The 22,294-nt window shown below is 43.8% G+C and overlaps 1 protein-coding gene across 1 annotated transcript in view; it reads left to right on the top strand.

The window, feature by feature from the left end:
* LOC127584200 (G protein-coupled receptor kinase 5-like) overlaps positions 1 to 22,294 on the top strand; it is a 165,262-nt gene that overhangs the window by 127,944 nt on the left and 15,024 nt on the right. Inside the window, exons 6-13 of the mRNA XM_052040798.1 lie at positions 157 to 249; positions 2,069 to 2,132; positions 3,679 to 3,819; positions 4,129 to 4,319; positions 7,979 to 8,016; positions 14,268 to 14,357; positions 16,828 to 17,036; positions 22,105 to 22,242. Coding sequence (XP_051896758.1) covers positions 157 to 249; positions 2,069 to 2,132; positions 3,679 to 3,819; positions 4,129 to 4,319; positions 7,979 to 8,016; positions 14,268 to 14,357; positions 16,828 to 17,036; positions 22,105 to 22,242 — 964 coding nt within the window. The remainder of the gene's footprint in view (positions 1 to 156; positions 250 to 2,068; positions 2,133 to 3,678; positions 3,820 to 4,128; positions 4,320 to 7,978; positions 8,017 to 14,267; positions 14,358 to 16,827; positions 17,037 to 22,104; positions 22,243 to 22,294) is intronic.

Below are 22,294 nucleotides of genomic sequence, written 5' to 3' on the forward strand. Positions count from 1 at the left end.
AGCCCTCATTTGTCAATACCTGTCTCAGTGGAAGATTATAGGTGTGCACAGATTAGGAAGACACATTGGCCCTTTCATATCGAACAACCCATCTCCAGTTATTTTGCAGCTCAGGTTTTTGAGCAAACTAAATGTTAACTTGTTTGTTTGGAATAGGGGCCCTCATCAATACCTCAGTGGAGATCCGTTCACGAATTACCAAGAAAGTATGTACTTTGATCGATTTCTGCAGTGGAAATGGTTGGAGAGGTAAGAACGGTGATTTGCCTTGGGTTACTGCCATCTGTCTCCCCCACTGGGACTCAGGGATCAGACCAAGGCTTTTGCATTACTTTTGCACTGTGTGCCTGGGCCTTTGGAAAGCAGTGTGAAGTAGACTCATAGTCACTGATCTGAGTCGTGTCTTGAGGGCTCAACTTGCAGGTTGAGTTGGTAGTAAGGAAGGCAAATGCAATGTTAGCATTCAATTCGAGAGGACCAGAACACAAAGGCAAGGATGTACTGCTGAAGCTTTATAAGGCTTTAGTCAGACCACATTTGGACTATTGTGAGCAATTTTGCACCCCGTATCTAAGGAAAGATGTGCTGACCCTGGAGAGGGTCCAGAGAAGGTTCACAAGAATGATCCCGGAAATGAAAGGTTTAATGTATGAGGAGAGTTTGATGTCTCCGGACCTGTACTCGATGGAGTTCAGAAGGATGAGAGAGGATCTCATTGAAACCTACTGAATACTGAAAGGCCTGGATAGAGTGGACGTGGAGAGGATGTTTCCTTTAGTATGAGGGTCTAGGATCCAAGGGCACAGCCTCAGAATAAAGGGACATCCCTTCAGAAGCGAGTAATTGAGCAATACAGCACAGATACAGGCCCTTCAGCCCAGCGAGTCCATGCCAACCACAGTGCTGACCCAAATAGTCTCAATTTCCTACATTTGGCCCATATCCCTGTAAAATGAGGTGAGGAGGAATTTCTTCAGCCTGAGAGTGGTGAATTTGTGGAATTCATTGCCACGGAGGGCTGTGGAGGCCAAGTCATTAGGTGGATTTAAGGAAGAGATTGATAGGTTCTTAACTGGTATGGGGGTAATGGGTTACAGGGAGAAGGCGGGAGAATGGGATTGAGAAAAAAAATCAGCCATGACTCGATGGACCAAATGGCCTAATTCTGCTCGTATATCTTATATCTTATGTACACCTCCAGGTGTAGCTTTGCTACATTGTCTGGCCTTGACCAGCTCACCCTTTGTGAATGGTTGGTAGTTTGTTCTGGAAAGAATTAATGAACTCTCCCAACTGAAGTGTTGCAACCTGCATTAGATGGACTTAAAGTGGAGATAAATACATTTTTGAAAGAGTAGGGATCTGGAAAATTATTTTAGGTTCAGAATAAACCCATTTGTTCACACTTGATGCAGCCACAGTTTGTGCATGGAATTATGACCTTACAGAGACTGAGATGTGGTTTAAAGGAGGCCAGGAATGGATTACTAATTGTTCATTTTGGGACTGTGAATCTAGTGTTGAAAGAAAAAGGGGCTTAATTTACTAGTTTCCTGAAACACTTTGTTCAGAGTAACTCTGTCTAATGAGCTAAGCAAACCTGAGGGTGTGGGTGGAAATGTCGAGAGTAGGGTGGGGTCAAAGGTCTTGAAACAGCTCAGACAGTTGATGAACGAATGGCTGATAACAAGTCTTGGGATGCAACGTCTCAGGGTAAAATGGTTGAATTTCCAGCATTGTACTCTGTAAGTGCAGCCTTGGGATGGTTGAATTTAACCATGTTGCCTCTGAGTTGGTGGTGGCTTTATTCTGAATCTAAAATGATTCTCATTCAGCCTTGGTCTCTCTGGCCATCATCAAAAATGTAAATTCAGCTGTAAAATTGCAGGGGAAGTAAGTCAGAGCTTCTGTGGGTGTGGTGTTGGATACAATTTCATTGGGATTTTCATTCTTTGTCCCATTGAAGTAGTTGTCTACCACTGACCTTCATTCGGGGTACAGTCAACGGGGAAGTGAAATCTGTGTAGAGGTTGCAACAATGACCCAGTTCTTCCTTCTTGTTCTTCAGACAACCCATCACCAAAGACACTTTCAGACAATACAGGGTTCTGGGCAAAGGAGGCTTTGGAGAGGTGAGTATCGTTGCCATACAGTGAGGCTGGGACAACACACACTGTGGATTCTCAATAATACATTAATACAAAGAAAGCTGATATATGACCATGGCAAAGTGAAGCAGTGCAATTTGTTCTTTGTTGTTCCTTTGTGGGATGGGAATCGTTGTTGCCAAGGCCAACATTTGCTGCCCATCTCTAATCTCCCCCTGAACAGAGAGGCTCCTTGAGTCACATTAGAGGGCACTTAACAGTCAACCACATTGCTGCGGTCTAGTGTCACATGTAGGGCAGACTGGGGAAGGGTGACAAATTTCCTTTCCAGAAAAACATTATGTTTACTGGCTGTAATAAAGGGACAAAGTTAATTCTCACACCAACTCATTGGTACCAAGGGCTGGGGACGGCAGAATGCCTTCCAAATCCACGATGCTTCAGCTGGGCATGAGCAGGTAAGCAGGGATGGGGACCACCAAGAACAAGTTCTTGAATGTCCTTTTCCATCCCCCCCCCACCTCCCAGAATACTAATGTAGCACATTAAGGGCCTGGGTTCTTGCAAATGCAAAAGCAGTTTAAATGTAAATTCTTACAGAAGTTCTAGGTGGGTCATAGAACACTACAGCACCTTCAGCCCACAATGTTGTTCCGACATTTTATCCTGCTCTAAGATCTATCTAACCCTTTCCTCCCACATAGCCCCCTATTTTTCTATCATTCATGTGTCTATCTAAGAGTCTCTTAAATGTTAGTTTGGAAAGTCCAGCTGCAGGGAGTTTGTGAAGAAGTTTCCTGTGAGCCTATTCTGCTGGGGGAAAGAGCATCACAACACGGTAGCGTAGCGGTTAGTGCAACCCTATTACAGCACCAGCGATCGGGGTTCGATTCCCATCGCTGTCTGTAAGGAGTTTGTATGTTCTCCCGTGTCTGCGTGGGTTTCCTCCGGGTGCTCCGGTTTCCTCCCACATTCCAAAGATGTATGGGTAGGTTAATTTGGGTTTGAAATGGGTGGCACGGACTCGTTGGGCCGGACGGGCCTGTTACCACGCTGTAAATAAAATTTAATAGAAAAAACTTAACTGACCTTCTTCCTATTGCATGCATAAAGCCCAGCCCTAGACAAGCATCAGCTTCTACCCTGATGTCCTGGTGCATCTCCATATGACGGCTATCTGCCTTGGGGCCAATCACCGATAATTTGCTCTGTTGCACTCAATGGGTGATGATGTCACCCAGTCCTAAATTCAGTAATTTTCATCTTGTGTCCCATGCATTTAATCCCTTTGACAGAATAAGGACATGCCCTTAGTGTGTAATGTCACACCCTCACTACAGATCCTGTGAGTGCTTTGTATAACAGAACATTCTCTGCATGAAGTGTTGGGAAAATGCAGCTGAAATTGTGCATGTTGAATCATGGTCTCAACTCAAGAATTCAACTGAGCTTTGTCCACAGCCATCCACCTGGTGAGAGGTAAAATCGGGCCCTATTTGTTGGTGTCCTGTGTTCATATGTCTACATGAAATGTCCATGATTGACTTAGTTTGACTCCTTGTACATTCAGGTCTGTGCCTGTCAAGTGAGAGCTACTGGAAAAATGTATGCTTGTAAGAAACTGGAGAAGAAAAGAATCAAAAAGAGGAAAGGAGAGACAATGGCACTGAATGAAAAGCAAATATTAGAAAAAGTAAATAGCAAATTTGTAGTAAGTATCCATTGCTCATTGGATTATAATCAATAAATAATTGAAAATAAAAAAACTCTTGAGATAGCTTAGAGGATCTGCTAAGTTGATGTAGTACTGTTTGAAGTATATTGATCATGAGTTCTGCACAAGTTATTTTAATCTTAACTATTCTGGGGTGAGGGAGTCTTACTCTGTGGTAGTTCACAAGGGGAGGAAAATATTGGTCTTTTTATTTGTTTGGATAAACATTTTGCACATGCTAAACTGCCATTCTTGTCTTGTTCAGGACAACTCAAAAGGTTTCAATCTTTGTGTGTTGTTTCCCAGGTCAGCCTAGCATATGCATATGAAACTAAAGATGCACTGTGTTTAGTTCTAACCATTATGAATGGAGGGGATTTGAAGTTCCACATTTACAGCATGGGTAACCCGGGCTTTGAAGAAGAAAGGGTTATATTTTACGCTGCTGAAATCTGCTGTGGCCTGGATCATCTCCACCGGGAAGGTATTGCGTATCGGTAAGTGAGCCTGCAATCCTTGAACTCATTCCAAAACTACAAAGCCATGTGTGATTACAAGATTGAGTTTACTGACTAGAGCAACTTCTAAGAACAACAAACTATTAGTCCTGAAGTTTTAACAGATTGCTCCCACTTAAGACATCTCTTCATCATTGCCTTGGTCTCTCCAGACCCAAAGAATAATTTCTTGTAATTCACTTATAGCCTCAGTCTAGGGGGCTGTTTGCAGGCCAGCTTTGAACCATTGCCTTTGGAACACTCTGATCTTTAAGGCACCTCAATGTAGGAAGTGATTTGTTTGTTACTGGACATCACTCATGGAGAGCTTTCAATGCCACTGTTTAGACAGGGGTTTCAAAGCTTAGGGGGACAAGACAGACACATGAGATTCAGACTATTCTCTCTATGGATAGCCCAAATGGTCTGTTTCTATCTTGTAATTTGTACATAATTACCCTGATCTCATCTTGGTCATACTCTCTTCTCCCCTCTCCCTTCAGACAGAAGGTACAAAAGCCTGAGCATGAACCACCAGACTCGAGGACAGCTTCTATCCCACTGTTATCAGACTCTTGAACTGACCTCTCATACACTAAAAGTTAAACTCTTGATCTCCCCATCTACCTCGTCGTGACCCTCGCACTTTATTTGTCTACCTGCACTGCACCTTCTCTGTAACCGCAACACGATAGTCTGCATTGTTTTTACTACCTCAATATAACCATGTATGGAATGATCTGTCTGAATCGCATGCACAACAAAAGCTTTTCACTGTATCTTGGTACATGGGACAATAATAAACCAATATTAATAATCATCCGTGCTTGCTAATCAATAGAGGTGACTGCTGGTTGTCTGGTCAGGAGGCTTGGAGTTCTAAGGTTCAAACAAAAATTGACTCATTAACTGGAGTAAATTACTTTGAGCCAATTTGAGTGCTGTTTTGTGATCATTGGCCTGCCTTTCCAACGGAACATTAAATAAGGGGAAATAAATCACCATTTTCCTCCTCTGACAATCAGATAAGATATCTGGCTCATTTCCATGAAAATAATGTGAAGAAAATTTGGCTAATTGTCGTCTGACTTTAATCTGATGGCATGCAAGGAATACAATTGTTGTAGTAAAAGGCTAAATGGTTCTGACTCATGAAACAGGTCCTAATCTACGGGTTTGACTGAACAAGATGGTTCGTAGCCAAACATAACTAAGAAACCCCTCCCCTCCCACAACTGTACCTTTAATGGCTTCCTGTGATAACAACTTCAAAACTTGATGGTCTGTTGGTCAAAAAAGCTCTGGCTGATTAGCTGCTCATTCTTTTTAAAGAGGTTTTAAGCTGTATCCATCTGGTGTTTGGTGCTTTGTACTTATCAGGCCATTTGGTGGTTCCTTTGGCATGGGAATGTGGACCCCACCACTTGGTTTGTCCAAGTGTTGCTTCACCTGAAAAGGCCACAATAGCACAAGACATATCATTGTCACTGGGTTAACTGACGTTCAGCATCTTCCAGATAGTTCCCTGTAACATGTATGTAGTTTTGGGGGGTGATTTCCTTCTGGTTTAACATTGGTGCAATTTATTACTGAGCACCATTACACCAAGATTCCTGAAAAGGGGCCAGTGGCCTTTGGCATTTGTTCAACAGTAGAAATACTGCCTAACAGAACAAATTCACTGGTGAAAGATCAACTACCTGAAATGTTGACTTCCTCGTCACAGACACTGCCTGACAAGCTGATTATTCTCAGTAAATTCTGTTATTATTTTAGATTTCCAATGCTCTCAAGCATTTTGGTTTTGATTTCACTCCTTGAAATCATTAATGAAACTGGACCATCATCTTCAAAACTTTCTCTGACATCCTGATGCCTGTCCTGATGCAGGGTCTTGACCCAAAACATCAGCAATTACTTCCCCACCCCACAGATGCTGCTCGACCCGCTAAGTTCCTCCAGCAGCTTGTTTTTTTCCCTCTGACATCAAGTCTGCTTTAAAGTACTTGGTTTATTGTAGGTCAAAAGTTAACAAATTTCAGGGGACAAATATCAATGTGTTCCTACATTGGCCCCCTGTATAAAGTGACCTCCCAACTGAGGTTATCTGTCTTCATCTAGTTTCATCAAGTTGGAGAGAGGAGGTGAGTTTGCAACTGATGTCAGAACAAAGCTCGGAAGGGCAGAGGCACCTATTGAAAGGCAGGGTTATTTTTAAACAATAAAATTTGATGAGAATATCAGAGTTTCTGTATCAGCGTACACAATATTCAGCAACCGTTAATGTCTCAGTGACTTCCATAATAATTTCACTACTGTTTAATTGGATGTGAGGAGTGATGGGAGAAACTGGCCAAATTCAGGCAAGAGCACAGGCTGATAGAGACATTAATAAAATTGCTGTACATGTTGAATTAACTGAAAATCTGGGGTATCACTGACAATCAGTGATTTCTCATTCCTTTCCTCTTAGTGCTTTTGGTTCTGTTATCGACTCCAATTGCACAAAGGAAAAATCTTTAAATTTCTTAGACGTAAACCACTGTTAAAGGAACAACATTATTATTGTTCCTCAAAGCCCTTTCAACTGGACGTTGTTGCCTAGAAGTCAGCAGATCTGATGAGAGGAGCTGAAAACAATTACTTGTCAGAATAAGAAGAGCACTTGTATTTTAACAGAGTATTTGAACAGAATTCCGTTTAAGTAGCACTTGAAAACTATAAATCATGTCAAGGTAATTCAAATGGAAAAAAGAAACTCCAGTCAGCAGCGCTCCTGTGACCAAAAGTGTGTTTTAATTAATGCTTTTTAAGAAAACATTCCAACATGAGCAAAGGAGATCAAGGCCCCAAACGATGCCAACAGACAAAAGAGATTGCAGATGCTGGAATCTGAAACAAAAAACAGAGCGCTTGAAAAGTCAGCAGGTCAAGCAGCATGCAGAGTCTCGACCTGAAACGTCGACATACACCTTTTGCCTTCACAGATGCTGCTTGACGTGCTGAGTTCTTCCAACATTCTGTTTTTCTTTTGCCCCAAACTATACCAGTCAGTCACAGAGAGATTTGATGATTAGCATTAAACTGTCCCAATGTCAACTAGAGCTGGACAGAACTTTGTTATTGGTGCATTATTGTCACATGTAGCGAGATACCGAACTTTGGTATTGGTTTATTATTGCCACATGTACTGAGATATAGTAGAAAGTTTTTGTTTACGTACCATCCATTCAGATTGTGCCATACGTAAGTGCATGGAGTTAGTAAAAAATAAAAACAGAATATAGAATATAGTGTTACAGTTACAGGGAAAGTGCAGTGCAAGTAAACAAGTAAAGTTCAAGGGCCACGACGAGGTAGATTGGGAGATCAAGAGCTTATGTTTAGTGTATGAGAGGTCCATTTACCAGTCTGATAACAGTGGGAGAGAAGCTGTCCTTGAGTCTGGTGGTACGTGCTCTCAAGCTTTTGTATCTTCTGCCCAGTAGGGAGGGAAGAAGAGAGAATGACTTGGGTGGGAGGGGTCCTTGATTATATTGGCTGCTTTCCCAAGGCGGTGGGAAATGTGAACAGAGTCAGTGGAGGGGAGGTTGGTTTGCGTGACAGTGAGGTGATGTGTGTGACTCCACCTCACGTTTCTCTTTCCTGTTCCTCCGCAGGGATCTGAAGCCAGAGAACATCCTGCTCGACGACAATGGTGGGTGTTGCGCAAGGTCTCCAGGACCAAGTGTGAGCTCTGCTGGTTAGGTGACTGTTCAATAACCATAGCTACCATTGGCTTCTTACTGCCACACAGTGTGTCAGCCCAAAATATGCTCTCCAGCAACATGAACAATACCATTTCTCTAAGTCAGATTGCTCACCTAATCTAAGAACAATGGCTATTGCTGTGATATTGCTGAAATTGGCTTTTCAAAGCCAGTCGAGTTTGTTGTTATATGCATGTATGCACAGGTGCAATGAAAAACTTAGTTGCAGCAGCATCAAAGGCACATAGCATCAGATGCTCAACATTCACAAGAAAAATATAAATTAAACATAATTTATATGCAATTTTTACAAAAATTACAACAAAAAAAAAGCAAAGTCCATTGTAGTGCAAAGTGGTCATGGTGCTGCTATACCGAGGTAGTGATTAGGGTTGTGTAGGTTGGTTCGAGAACTGAATGGTTGAAGGGAAGTAGCTGTTTCTGAACCTGGTGGTGTGGGACTTCAGGCTTCTGTACCTCCTGCCCAATGGTGGCTGCGAGAAAATGGCATGACCTGGATTTTTTTTGGTGGGGATTTCTTTATCTGTAAAAGTTTGGGTGTGAGAAGTGGCATTTTTTTTCTTTCTTCTCTTCACCCTCAAAGGCACGAATGTTTGGACTTATTCTCTCCCTCTTTCCCTGGTCTTCAGATCCCTTCTCCATTGCACCTCATTGAATTGCCAGGTGACTTGAAAAGAGGTCACACACATACTGAGTGTGAACCATGAATGCAATTAGATCCTTAAGGCATTAGGTATTGGAAGTGAGCATCAGGGATCTCGCCTGAGACGATTCTTGTGGTGGCCTTTGCTACTACCAATAAAATCAAACTGGGCTTTGTAGTTGACCACACTCCCCTTGAAATATGTGAAGTTCAAGTTTATTGTTGTCATGGGCATACATACGCAGGGTATAAATGCCAAAAAATTAGCTTTTTTGCAGCAACAGCACGTTACAAGGTGAGGACAAACATAAGTTAACATGAACTTCAATTAACGTAACTTGTATACAACTTGTCCATGTGCAAAATAAACAACAAAATAAATATAATGACACTTGTGCAAGATTGAGAGAAAAAAAAAATCATGGTCCGAGGTCGTGTTAAGGTTTTACAGGTCGGTTCAAGAGCCTGATGGCAGTGGGGTAGAAACTGTTGTTTAGCCTCAAGGTGTGGGTCTTCAGGTCAACCTCCTTCTAGGTGTTAGGATGTACCTGACCCTAACACATTCAGGAGCAGAACCAACCCTGCTCCAACGTCAGCCTCAGATGGACATTGTTAGAGGTCAGCTCTGAACAAGAACATCATTGTAATTGTGACACGAGATTCTGCAGATGCTGGAATCTGGAGCAACACACACAAAATGCTGGAGGAACTCAGCGGGTCTGGCAGCATCTACGGAGAGAAATAAACAGTCGATGTTTCGTGTCGAGACCTTTCATCAGTCCCGAAACATCGACTGTTGATTTCCCTCCATAGAGATGCTGCCTGACCCACTGAGTTCCTCCAGCATTTTGTGTGATCGCTGTAATTGTATTCCTTTCAGTGTCAAGTTCTCCTCTCTGCTCTTGGAAGTGTTAACTTCTGTTCAGATAGCAGCCCCATCAGTGCTGTTTCTGTGTCAACCTAGCTGTTCCTCTACTCTTTGGAATACGTAGACTCATTTCCACCATCTTATGAATAAAGGTTTTTCTTTTATAATTCATTCAATATGGGTGTGACTGCCGAGGCCAATGAATTTGCCCTTAAATAAACAAAAAACAAAAATGCTGGAAATACTCAGCAGGTAAGGTAGCATCTGTGGAAGTAGCAACACAGTCTGACAAAGTGTCCCAGACTGTTTCTCTTTCCACAGATGCTGCCTGACCTGCTGAGTGTTTCCTGTATTTTCTGGGGGTTTTATTTATATTTCAAGCATCTGCAGTTTTGTTTTAATTTTTGCTTATTGCCCTGACTTTGAAGAAGTAGTGACGAGCTTCTGGTGAACATATTTCCACAATAGGTTTATAGATGGCTTTCCAGGATGATGAAGGATATTTCCAAGTTAGGAATGTGAGCGACTTGGAGGGGAACCTTAAGGTGGTGGTGTTCCCATGTGCCTTCTCCTCCTCCTCCTTGGTGGCAGAGTTTGAAGGTTTGGGAGATACTGTCTAAGTATCCTTGGTGATTCACTTAAGTTAATTTTCTGGATGGCAAATGCTGTAGGTACTGTGCACCCATGGTGGAGGGAGTGAATGTTTAGATGGGTGCAATCTACTTTGTCCTGGACGGAGTCAGGTGTCCCGAGTGTTGAGGTGGTTGGACACATCCTTCACATCCATCACACTTGTGCCTTGTACCTGGAGACTCAGGTGCTGAGTCGTTTGCTGCAAGATTTATAGTCTTCTAGTCACTGGATGTTGATGCTGTGGGATTTAGCAATGGTAATACCATTGAATTTCTAGGGTAGGTAGTTAGACTGTCTTTCTTTCGTAGATTGTTGTTGCCTGGCACTTTATAACGTGAATCTTGCTTGCAATTTATCAGTCCATTCCTGATTGTTTAAATTATGTTTTACGAATGCTGCTTATCTGATGCTGTGTGCCCGTGACACTGCTGCAAGTAAGTTTTTCATTGCACCTGTGTACACGTGTACTTGTGCACGTGACAATAAACTCGACTTTGACTTTGAATGTTGCTTAGCTCTTGCTGCATGCAGGCATGGACTGCATCTGTTGCTGAGGGGTTGTTACCTTGTGATGGAAGGAAGATACATGTTCTGAGGAACCCTGAGAGATGTTCTGCAGCAGGAATGATTGGCCTCCGACAGAACCATCTTCCTTTGTGCGAGGTGTGACTCTTGGTGCCCAACAACTTAAATTTTACCTTGGCTCCTTGATGCCACCCCTGGTGAAATGCAGCCTTGATGCCAAAGGCAGTCTCTCCCAGCTCACCTCTGGATTCAGCTCTTAGGTCTGTTTGGACTTGGCTGTGATGGGGTCTGGAGCTGAGTGGTCTTGGCAAAACTAAAACTGTACGAGGTGTTGGTGAGTGAGTACCATTTGAAAGCACTGTTAGTGAGACTGTGCATCACTTTGTGATGATTGAGAGTGCCACAAAGAAACACATTTCACAACATATGTCAGTGATAATAAACCTGATTCTAACTGGGTGGTAATTAGCCAGATTGGATTTGTCCTGCTTCATCTGGACGTGACACAGCTGGACGTTGCCAGGTCGATTCCATTGTTGTAACTGAACTAGAAAAGCTTGGCTAGAGGCACGGCTGCATCTGGAGTGCAGGACGTCAGCACTACAACGGGGATGTTGTCCAGTTGTGCTTTATCCAGACCTGTCAGCCGTTTCTTAATATCACTGTTTTGTTTTTGTAAAATTAAACTTTATTCATATAAAATATATACAGGAAGTATGAAATAATCAGAACATTAGTTTAATTCAGTGTCCTCACATCAATACATTCATAGTGTCAATTGGGTGAATTCATGGTGACGTGGGGTCAGTGCATTCATGATGTCATTAGCTTAATACATTCATGGTGTCATTGGGTCAATTCGGTGTCATTGGGTCAATTCATGGGACCATTGACTCAATACGTTCACAATGTCATTGGGTCAATTCACGGTGTCATTGGGTCAATTCATGGGACCATTGGGTCAATATGTTCTATTTACAAAGCACCAATGTCACTCATGAGCATACACCCATCAAGGGTTTGAAGGACTGTTACACAGGACCCAGTATCCAGTGGTGGCAAGGCCTTGGATCGCATTCATTACCCACATGGCATTTGCGTGGCTCTCAATATCACACGGGGTGAATGGAATTGGGTAACGACTGGCTTCCCTGCCGGTTGGGGTCTCAGGAGGGAGCCCAGATGGGTCATCCACTCAGTACCTTGAGCTGAAGATGGTTGTGAATGTTTCAGCACTCACATGCTGGGACCATTCGTCACTGAAGGTGGAAACGCCCTTGGAGCCGCCTCCTGCCATCACCTGTCCATCACCATTCACAACTAAATGTGGCAAGATACTAGGAGCTTCAATCTGATCCCTTACTCACTACTCTTCCCTCCAGAATGAGGAGAATTGAAGCAAACAATAGAACCTTTGCTCCTCCTGTCTGTTGCTATGAAAAGAAAGGAAAGAATTGCATTAATGTAGTGCCTTCCATTTCATCCTAAAGTGTTTTCCAGTCAATGAAGTCCTTGTTTTCTTTTGAGGTGTAGTTATCAAAGTAATTTGTCAAATCTGGTAGCAGTTTTACAAACAGTAAGCTTCCCCAAATAGAAATGAGATAATGACCAAATAAAATGTTTTAATGATGTTGACCAAGGGATAAATATTGGCTCAGGCACATATGAATATAGGAATTAGGAGCAGGAGTAGGTCACCTGACCTTCAGGTCTGCCGTTTAATAAGATCATGGCTTATCTGTCCCCCTCTGTGATTTCTGCTCTCCGCCTCCTCAACCATGTGCTCACTCAGACTTGTCCACCTATCGCTTCTCTGCTTTTCCCTCCTATATATCGGGCTTCCCCTTTTCCTATCTTCAGTCCTGAAAGGTCCTGACCCGAAACGTTGACCGCCTGCTTTTCTCCACGGATGCTGCCTGGCCTGCTGAGTTCCTCCAGCATCATCATATTTTTCATGGCTGATCCCCTTGTAATTGCACACTCTTCCCCCATCACCAATAACCTTCCTCCTCCCCTTGCTCTGTCAAGTATCTATCTGATATTCAAAGAGTCTGCTTACACCATCCTTTCAGATGGGTTATAAAGACTCTCAATTGTCTGAGATAAAATGTCTTGGCTCTTAAGTGGGTAATCTGTTAATTTTAAACAGTGACCAAAATTCCAGGTTCTTCCACAAGAGGAAACACTTCACCAGAGGTTCTCAGAATGGGAGCAGCCAAGATATCCCACTTAATGAGATCCTGTTCACCTGTGACTTCATTCCATTTCCCCGCCTTTGCTGCATGTTCCTTTTTATTCTCAGTTTGCAAAAACCCATCAATTAAAATTAGATCCATTCGGCATTGACAACTACTTGTAGAAGAGTATTCCAAACTCCTCCATCTGTGTTCCTGGCGCTGCTTAAACACACTTGCAGTGAGTTTGATTACATCTTCACGAATGCGTTTGCAACGTTGTACGAATTAATACTGGAGCAGTACAGCAACACAGCTCATAGAGCCGCTGCCTCACAGCTCCAGAGACCCGGGTTCGATGCCGACCTCCGGTGCTGTCTGTGTGGAGTTTCCCCGGTCTCACCATGGGTTTCTTCCCCAGGTGCTTCAGTTTCCTCCCCCGTCCCAAAGACGTGTCAATTGGCCATTGTAACTTGCTTCTAGTGCGTGGGTGAACAATGGAATAAAATGGGATTAATGTCGGATTCATGTAAAGGGGCAGTCCAGGTGAAGGGTTTTGACCCGAGATGTCAACTGTCCATTTTCCTCCATAGATGCTGCCTGACCTGCTGAGTTCCTCCAGCATCTTGTGTGTTGCTGGTACAAGTGGGTGCTTGATGGTCAGTGTGGATTCAATGGGCCGAAGGGCCAGTTTCCATGCCTTGTGATTCTATGACTCCATTTCACAGAGTATAGAACAGTGCAGCACAGGAACAGGCCCCTCTGCCCATGATGTTGTGTCGAACTAATTAAATTAGTAATCAAATGCTCAACTAAACTAATCCCATCTGCCTACACAATCCCTCTATTTCCTGCACATTCATGTGCCTGTCTAAGAGCCCCTTGAATGCCTTTATCATATTTGCCTCCCCCACCACCTCTGGCAGCGCATTCCAGGCACCCACCACTCTCTGTGTAAAAAAAAAACTTTTGCCCTGCACATATCCTTTAAACTTACCCCTTCTCACCTTAAATGCATGCCCTCTGGTGTTAGGCATTTCAAACCTGGGAAAAAGATGGCCACAGTCTACTTATACCTCTCATAATCTTATAAATCTATCAGATCTCCTCTCTGCTTCTGCTGCTCCAGAAAAAAACAACCCAGGTTTGTCCACCCTCTCCTCAAAGCACCTGCCCTCCAATCCAGGCAGCATCCTGGTAAACCTCTTCTGCACCATTGTATTTATTTCGGGTTGAAGGTGAGGCAATGAGAAAGTCATATGGAACTTTTGATTGATTTGCTGTAGCCCAATGTGTCAGACTAATGTTGGATTTCTTTCTTTTCTCTTGGGACAGGACACATTCGATTATCAGACTTGGGACTGGCAGTGACAATACCAGAAGGAGAGAAGATCCGTGGGCGAGTGGGCACCGTCGGGTATATGGGTGAGTGCGCTGTCCCTCCAATCATGAATTGTGCTTCAGTGCAAGAGGCTTTTTGCAGACAGCAGTTGGCATCACTTGCTAATTTATGTATTTCCCTGTAAAACGTTCTATTACAGTGTTTATTCATTGTTCTGAAGCCTTGAAGAGATTTGTTTGTAAGCAGCTTTGGCTTTCCAAAACCTTTCCTTTCCCAAGCAAGAGCCAGATGGTTTAAATATTTAGATTAAATTCAGCAGTTATGTCCGTAAAACAGATGACCCAGCTCCAAGGCAGGTTTCAAATAATTTGTGCGGCTTCTGATGTGATGCGGAATTTAATTGTCCCACAAAATGGAACCTTGCCTGCTGGGACCTTGTATCCTCGTACTGTTCCTCACTCCAAGAGGAGACAATCAGTGTGGTTGGGGCTACACTGTTATAGGGGCCAGTGCCACCTCTGTGCTTATTGAGGGGAAGTGTGGAGGCTGGTCAGAAGGAAGGTGTTTTCAGCTGGGTTGCTGTCTTCCTATCTGGCGTCAACCACAGAATGGAATGCAAGGAGTAACCAGACTTTGACGGTCGCCGTAAAGGCCAACGTGGCTGAATTTCTAGCCCGTAATGTGAGATATCCTTTGGAGACTTGGAATCAAACTCAGCCGTGGATTTGTCTGCCAGCTGGGTATGGAGACATTTCATCATTCAAGGCCTTTCTGGTGTAAAAGCCCTGCATCTAATTGCTTCACACACTTGCAATGGTAAGGCAGTACCTGAGAGAGCCATTGGACTCAGGCCCCCAGTGACTCTGTGGAAAGTCTGGAGAAAGATAGATGTGGTTGTATTTGAGACTGGCTCAGTGAACAAAAGCACAAACAAGGGGGAAGGTGCATTAGGAAGAGCAGAGAATATGCCTGGACAACAAATCACTGATGAAGAGATGGGTCAGGGTACTGTGTGGGCACAGCCTCAGAATGAAGGGACGTCCCTTTAGAACTGAGATGAGGAGGAATTTCTTCAGCCAGAGCGTGGCAAATCTGTAGAGTTCGTTGCCACGGAGAGCTGTGGAGGTCAAGTCATTGGGTGTATTTAAGGCAGAGATTGATGGGTTCTTGATTGGTAAGGGTTATGGGGAGAATGGGGTTGAAACAACATCAGCCATGATTGAATGATGGAGAGGCTCAATGGCTGAATGGCCTAATTCTGCTCCTATGTCTTATGGTCTTATGTTAAAAATATAGACAATGGCCTTGCTTTAATGGAAATTAATTTTGCTCCTAGCTCTGTTTCTAAATCCCAAGCCTCTGGGAAGGGGAATATGATGTTTTATTAGTTGCTAAGAGACGAAGTATGTGAGCGTACCACCCACAAGTACCCTTCTGCTGTCTTTGTTGGATGCCTCCCCAAGTGGCTAAAGTCAGCAGCTGCGGCTCGGCATCACCCATTCAGGGAGCTTCCGTGGGCCTCACCGACTGGTGGACGTTAAGCAGCATCTTAATGTGGGAGAAGCTGAGGAAACCCCGGCACGGAGTGCAGAGGCAGCTGATGCCATGGGTGTTGAAGGCAGAGGGAAGAGAATCAGGGTTGCCCTGGAGACCAGGACACAGGAGGTGTGGCCCCTGAGGGAATGGGTGCACAAGGGAAGTACTTGAGGCAGACTATCAACAGCTAGGTAAAAGATTAAAAAAAAAAGAATTTGAAAAGCGATAACGCTGGGATCATTGGTGCAAGAGAAATGGTGCAAGAGGGCAGGCTTCAGAGGGTTAGATTAGATTTAGGTAGATATTATTTATTAGTCACATGTACATCAAACCACACAGTGAAATGCATTTTCTTGCATTACTGAGAATGAGCTGGGGGCAGCCCGCAAGTGTCGTCACTCTTCCGGCGCCATGCCCACAGCTCCTAACCCGTACGTCTTCGGAATGTGGGAGGAAACCAGAACACCCGGAGGAAACCAGCGTAGACACAGGGAGAACGTACAAACTCCTTACAGACAGCGGCGGGAATTGAACCCGGGTCGCTGGCGCTGTAATAGTGTTACACTAACCGCTACACTACCCTTGGGCACTGGGGTGAAGAGGAGGTACCTTAGAGAACTGGGTGAACAAGGGAGGGGAAAAGGACAAGGATGACTATAATAAGCTTCATACAATAGTTGCAGCACAGAGACCATTCAGCCCATCATGTCCTACTAGCTCTCTGTCAAAGTATCTCCCTTGTTCCACACTGGTCCTTTCTCCAAACCTTACAAATTTGCATCCCATTTCCTCTCGAAGGCCATGATAGAACCTCCCTCCTTCATAGCTGCTGTGCATTCCAGATTCCAACAACAAGCTGCATAAAGCAGTTTTTTTTCCTTTGAATTGTTAATGAACTAGGAGTCGATGTAATTCAGCAAACAAAGCGGGCAGTATTAGTGTAAATTAAGCTGTGCCCAGTGGAGAATGTCCCAGTCGGAAAGGGTGCGCTTGAAGTTCCCACCTTCCCATTTTCAGCTCCCGAGGTGATAAACAACGAGCAGTACACAATGAGCCCCGACTGGTGGGGGCTGGGATGTCTGATCTACGAGATGACAGCCGGACATTCACCGTTCCGCGCTCGGAAGGAGAGGGTGAAGCGAGAAGAGGTGGAGAAGCGGGTTCAACAACAGGAGGAGGAATACTGCGATAAATTCACCGAGGACGCCAAGCACATTTGTAGGATGGTGAGTTCCAAAGTCTTCCCAGGCTATTTGCCAACAAAATGGTAACATCTTAACATCGCTGGTTACAAAAAAAAATGATTAAAATAGATTTTATTTTGGGTGACGCTGGTTTAGTCGGAACCCATATTTGTGGGTGATGCACCTGCCTCGGCTTTCTCAAACCGACGTTAGGGGTTAAAGTTAGTCGGTAATCCAGAAGGAACACACTGCAGATGCTGGAAATCTGAAATAAAAATGGGAAAAAATAGGTGGAGAGTTGATGAAAGGTCATCAATGTGAAACTTTCTCTGTTTCTCTCTACGCAGATGCTGACTGATTTGCTGAGTATTTCCAGCATTTTCTTCTTTTTTTTTAAATCGGGCAGGTTTCCTTTCCCCTGTTCTTCATGTCTTGCTTGCATGCTCTGTATAATCACAGCTGTCAGGTAGTGGTTGGCTTCAGATTTAGTGCCTTCTGAGTGGCTGCACAGTGCACTCTGAAACAGAGGATGTGAAGTTGAGATCGTGCTCAGAGAGGGAGCAGGTGTACCACTGGTGTCCTATACTTGTGGTGGTCCATATCATGGAAAAAGACCCTTTGGCCCATATGTGTCCGTGCCGACCAACATGTATATTCAAGCTCATCCCATTTCCCAACACTTGGCCCATATCCCTCTAAACTCTTGTCATCCATATACCTGTCCACATACTTCTTAAATGTTTCTAATGTTCCTGCCTCAACCACTTCCTCTGGCAGCTGGTTCTATATATCTACCACTGGCTATGTTTAAAAAAAATTGCCCCCAGGTTCATTTTAAACCTTTCACCTCTAACCTTAAAACTATGTCCTCTAGTTTTAAATTCCCCAACCCTGAAAAAAGACTGTTCACTCTATCTTTGCCCCTCATGATTTTATATACCTCTATGAGATCACCCCTTGGTCTCCTACGCTCCAAGGAGTAAAGGCCCAGCTGCCTAAACATCTCCCATAACTTTATCCCTCAACATCAACACCATATCAACATGAGGTAATAGGTATTTAAAAGTTTGTCCGGAGTTTCAGTGCCTTTTGCAGATTAATGTGTTAATATTTTTTTTTAATCTTTTGTAGCAAACTCAAAAGTAAAATATAAACTGAATCATGGCTGTGCAGTTTGTATATTTAGGTTGCGGTACTTGGGAGCTTGCTGACAACACATCTGTTTGTGAGTGAACATGTATGCAATAGATGCCTCTCTCTTGACTCTCTCTAGCTCAGGGCTTTGAACTGTAAACACTCCGACACAAAAGTGGGAAAGAGGCAATAAATGGGCACTTTGATCCCGTTGGTCACTTCTCGTAAGCAAGAAGCAAAATCAGAATGGGGGTTAGTGTGACCAATACAAGGCAGAATAAAGGGAATCAATGTACAGCAGCAATTAAGGATCTGCAGAAACTGGTCCTATGAAATAGGTAAAGTGTATTTGGTGCCTGGAAGGACACAGACAGAAGAGTAAAAACTTAAAATAATGAATAAAGATAATCAAAAAAAAATCAGCGAGAAATTTGACCATGGCACCCACTCCAATGCACAGAGGTGGGGAAGGTGAATGAAAAATAATGTGGTAGTTGTAGAGGATTCTTTAATTAGGCTGACAGATCAGAGTCAGATTCTTTGTAAGCAAGATAGAGAGTTCCAGTTATGTCATCTCCCTGATGTCAGAGTGAAGAGTATCTCAAGCAAGTTTGGAAGGAGGAAAGGAACATTAAAGTAGTTTGTAAGAGATAGCGAATTCAACACAAAAATTCAATACCTTGAAACTCTCCATTGATCAGGGAGAGTCAGCAAAGGTTTGTGAAGAATGGTTTGTGTCTGACAACACTGATAAAATATTTGAAATTGTGATTGTGGTAATGGAGAGGGGAATGTCTGTGGACATTACTTGCATGGACTTCCAAAAAAAGGGGTTGATATACTCCTTCACAAATGATTGTTAATTAAAGTTGTAGCTCATGGAACTGATGGCAAATTATTGATCTGAAATTGGTGCAGCAGAAAGCTTGGAGTTGCCATGTCAGAAATGTGGGAGTCGGTTTGTGTTCAGTAAGCTCCCAATCCAAGAACATTTAGAACTGTTTTTCAATGTTGAGTGAAGGAAGAGTACTAGCTAGGATATATAGAGAGCAGAGTATCAGCTACCTGAGAGAGAAGAGGCTGTTTAACATCTCATGTGTACGACAGCACTTCTGGCATTGCTGCACCCCTTCAGTACTGCACTGAAGTCTCAGTCAAAAGATTTTGTGCTCAAGTCTCAAGGGTGGGACTTGAACATGGGACCTTCCGACACAGATGTCTTGTCCACCAATTCGCAACTGATAATAACACAGAAAGTAATATAGAAGTAAATATTTTATTGAAGAGAAAATGCAGACACAAAGTTTTATGTTAGAGGTTACACCAATGAATTAACCTTTGTTTTATACCTTTTGTTTATGCCTTTGAAAGTTGAAGAAGCAGGAAATGTTGTTCTTTGATCAACTCAAACTGATTACTGTTCAGGCAAATATTTGCAAATCTCCACCAGAAAAAAAGGCAACAGCTAAAGAGGCTCCAGCTGTTTGCATCAGACTAAACACAGAGCTGTTTAATCCCACGGCCTAGCATCTTGCAAAAGCTGTGCAGGGATTAAAGTGTCAAATGAAAGCCACTAAATGCCACAAAATATAAATGTTTGGTTATTTTTCTCGAGAATACCACAGTGACGTTCCTGGACTAATATCAAAAGTTGAATGCATTCTGAAATATCAAGTCTTTTGTGTAGAAGGGTGGGAATATTTAAGTGAAAATCAATAAAACAAAGCCTACAGATGCTGAAAATCTGAAATAAAAACAGGAAACCCTGGAAAAACCCAGCAGGTCAGGCAGCATCTATGGAGAGAGAATCTATTAGAACATAGAACAGTACAGCACAGAAACAGGCCCTTTGTCTGACGATATTGTGCCAAACTAATTAAACTAGTAATCTAATGCCTAATTAAATTAATCCCTTCTGCCTCCACAAGGTCCATATCCCTCCACACTCTGCACATTCACGTGCCTATCTAAGAGCCTCTTAAATGCCTCTGTTGTATCTGCCTCCAGCACCACCCCCAGCAGCGCATTCCAGGCACCCACCACTCTCTGTATGGGGGAAAGAAAACTTGCCCTCAACATCTCCTTTGAACATATCCTCTCTCACCTTAAATGCATGTCCTCTAGTATTAGACATTTTGACCCTGGGAAAAGGATGCTGGCTGTCTATCTGCCTCTCATCATCTTCTATCAGGTCTCCCCTCAGCCTCCGCCGCTCCAGAGAAAACAACCCAAGTTTGTCCAACCTCTCCTTATAACACCTGCCCTCTAATCCGGCATCCCAGTAAACCTCTTCTACACCCTCTCCAAAGCCTCCTTATCCTTCCTATAATGGGGGCGACCAGAATTGGATGCAATGCTCCAGATGCGGCCTAGCCAGAGTTTTATAAAGCTGTAATATAACTTCCTGACCCTTGAACTCAATGTCTCAGCTAATAAAGGCAAGCACGCCATACGCCTTCTTTACCGCCCTATCAACCTGTGCATCACTGTCAGGGAGCTATGGACGGACCCCAAGATCCCTCAGTACATCAGCACTGTTAAGGGTCCTGCCATTAACAGTGTACTGTCCCTTTACATTTGATCTCCCAAAGTTTCAGGGCTGGGATCCTTCATCAGAACTGAGAAAGAGAGAAGCAAGTTAATCTAGTCTAGATAACTCGCTTTTTCTTTCTGTTTGATTCAGGACTGGTTGTTTTTGCCCGCCATGCTTTTATTCCTTTCATTTGTACATCTGCCTTGTTGGGTATGTCCCAATAGGCCAAACTGTGGAACATTGCACAGACTTCACAACATCAGCAACACATGGCACAAAGGAGCTTTAACTGCTCCTTAATGGCTATATATTCCATGCCATCAGAGAATTGCCCTTCCCCAACTTCTCTACTGCAGAGATATTTCGGTTCCTCATTGAGGGCTGTAAGTAGGTGAGGTTTTCATCTCTGTTACCTTATGTGTACCTGCACGGGAACGTTCAGAAGTCCTGAGTGTGGATAGGAGGTGCAGTGGGTGTAGAACGCACAGACTGGCGGAGGGGCTGCATTCCTGACCTCACCTGGACTGTGTTGGAATTCACGTAGACCAGTACAAGGGAAGGGCAAAGGGAAATTTTGTTTTACTTTGACTTTAGGGGGTTATAAAATCACGAGGGGCATAGGTAAGCTGTATGGTCACAATCTTTTTCCTAGGATAGGGGTGTCTAAAACTAGAGGGCACAAGTTTAAGGTGAGAGGGGAAAGATTTGAAGGGGACCTGAGGGGCAACTTCTTCATGCAGAGTGTGGTGGATATATGGGATGAGCTGCCAGAGGAAGTGGTAGAGGCAGGTGCAGTTACAATGTTTAAAAGGCATTTGAACAGGTACATGGGCAGGAAAGGTTTAGAGGGATATGGGCTAAATGCTGGCAAATGGGACTAGCTCAAGTAGATGACTTGGTCACATGGACGAGTTGGGCCAGAGAGCCTGTTTCCATGGTTTATAACTCTGACTCCAGCATTACCCTGCAGGTGCTGCATGGGTTGAAAAGAATAAGGGGAGAGGTGGCCAACCTTTCCATGGCGAACTCTTGGAATGAGAGGACCTCTCCCTCTACTGTGGGGCTGGGAAAAACCCCCTGTGAGTGGCTCTGCTTTGTTGGTTTAGACACGGGCTACTCCACCAGCAATGGTCTGATTCGGCAAAGAACGTTTTCTCCTGTCACTCTGGCATCTGCTCACCAAGCCAGAAGGTGACCTTTTACATGCAGGCAACTTGTGATGTAAACAAGGTTTAAAAACTGTGGAAAAGAATGGAAGGGGTTTCAGATTTAGAAAAGTGTGTCAGAGCGGAGGTAGGGACATTTAGACTTGCTTTCAATCCTGGAAGGAAGAATTCAGCCTTGACTTACTGAGCATTTGAGAAGATTCCAGGCTTTTTTCCTGACCAAGGTAGTCCCTTCTGGAGTTTATTTCAATGTTGACCAAATCCTTCCTCTCCGCAGTTATTGACCAAAGATCCAAAGCAGCGACTCGGTTGCAAAGCTGAGGGAGCCAATGAAGTGAAGGAACATCCATTCTTCAAAGGCATAAACTTCAAGCGGCTGGAGGCTGGCATGTTGGAGCCTTCTTTTATTCCAGATGTAAGTGTGTGTGGGGGGGGGGGGGGGGGGGGGGGGGGGGGGGGGGGGGGGG

This window comes from Pristis pectinata, chromosome 29 (assembly GCF_009764475.1).
Source record: "Pristis pectinata isolate sPriPec2 chromosome 29, sPriPec2.1.pri, whole genome shotgun sequence".
NCBI classification, from domain to species: domain Eukaryota; kingdom Metazoa; phylum Chordata; class Chondrichthyes; order Rhinopristiformes; family Pristidae; genus Pristis; species Pristis pectinata.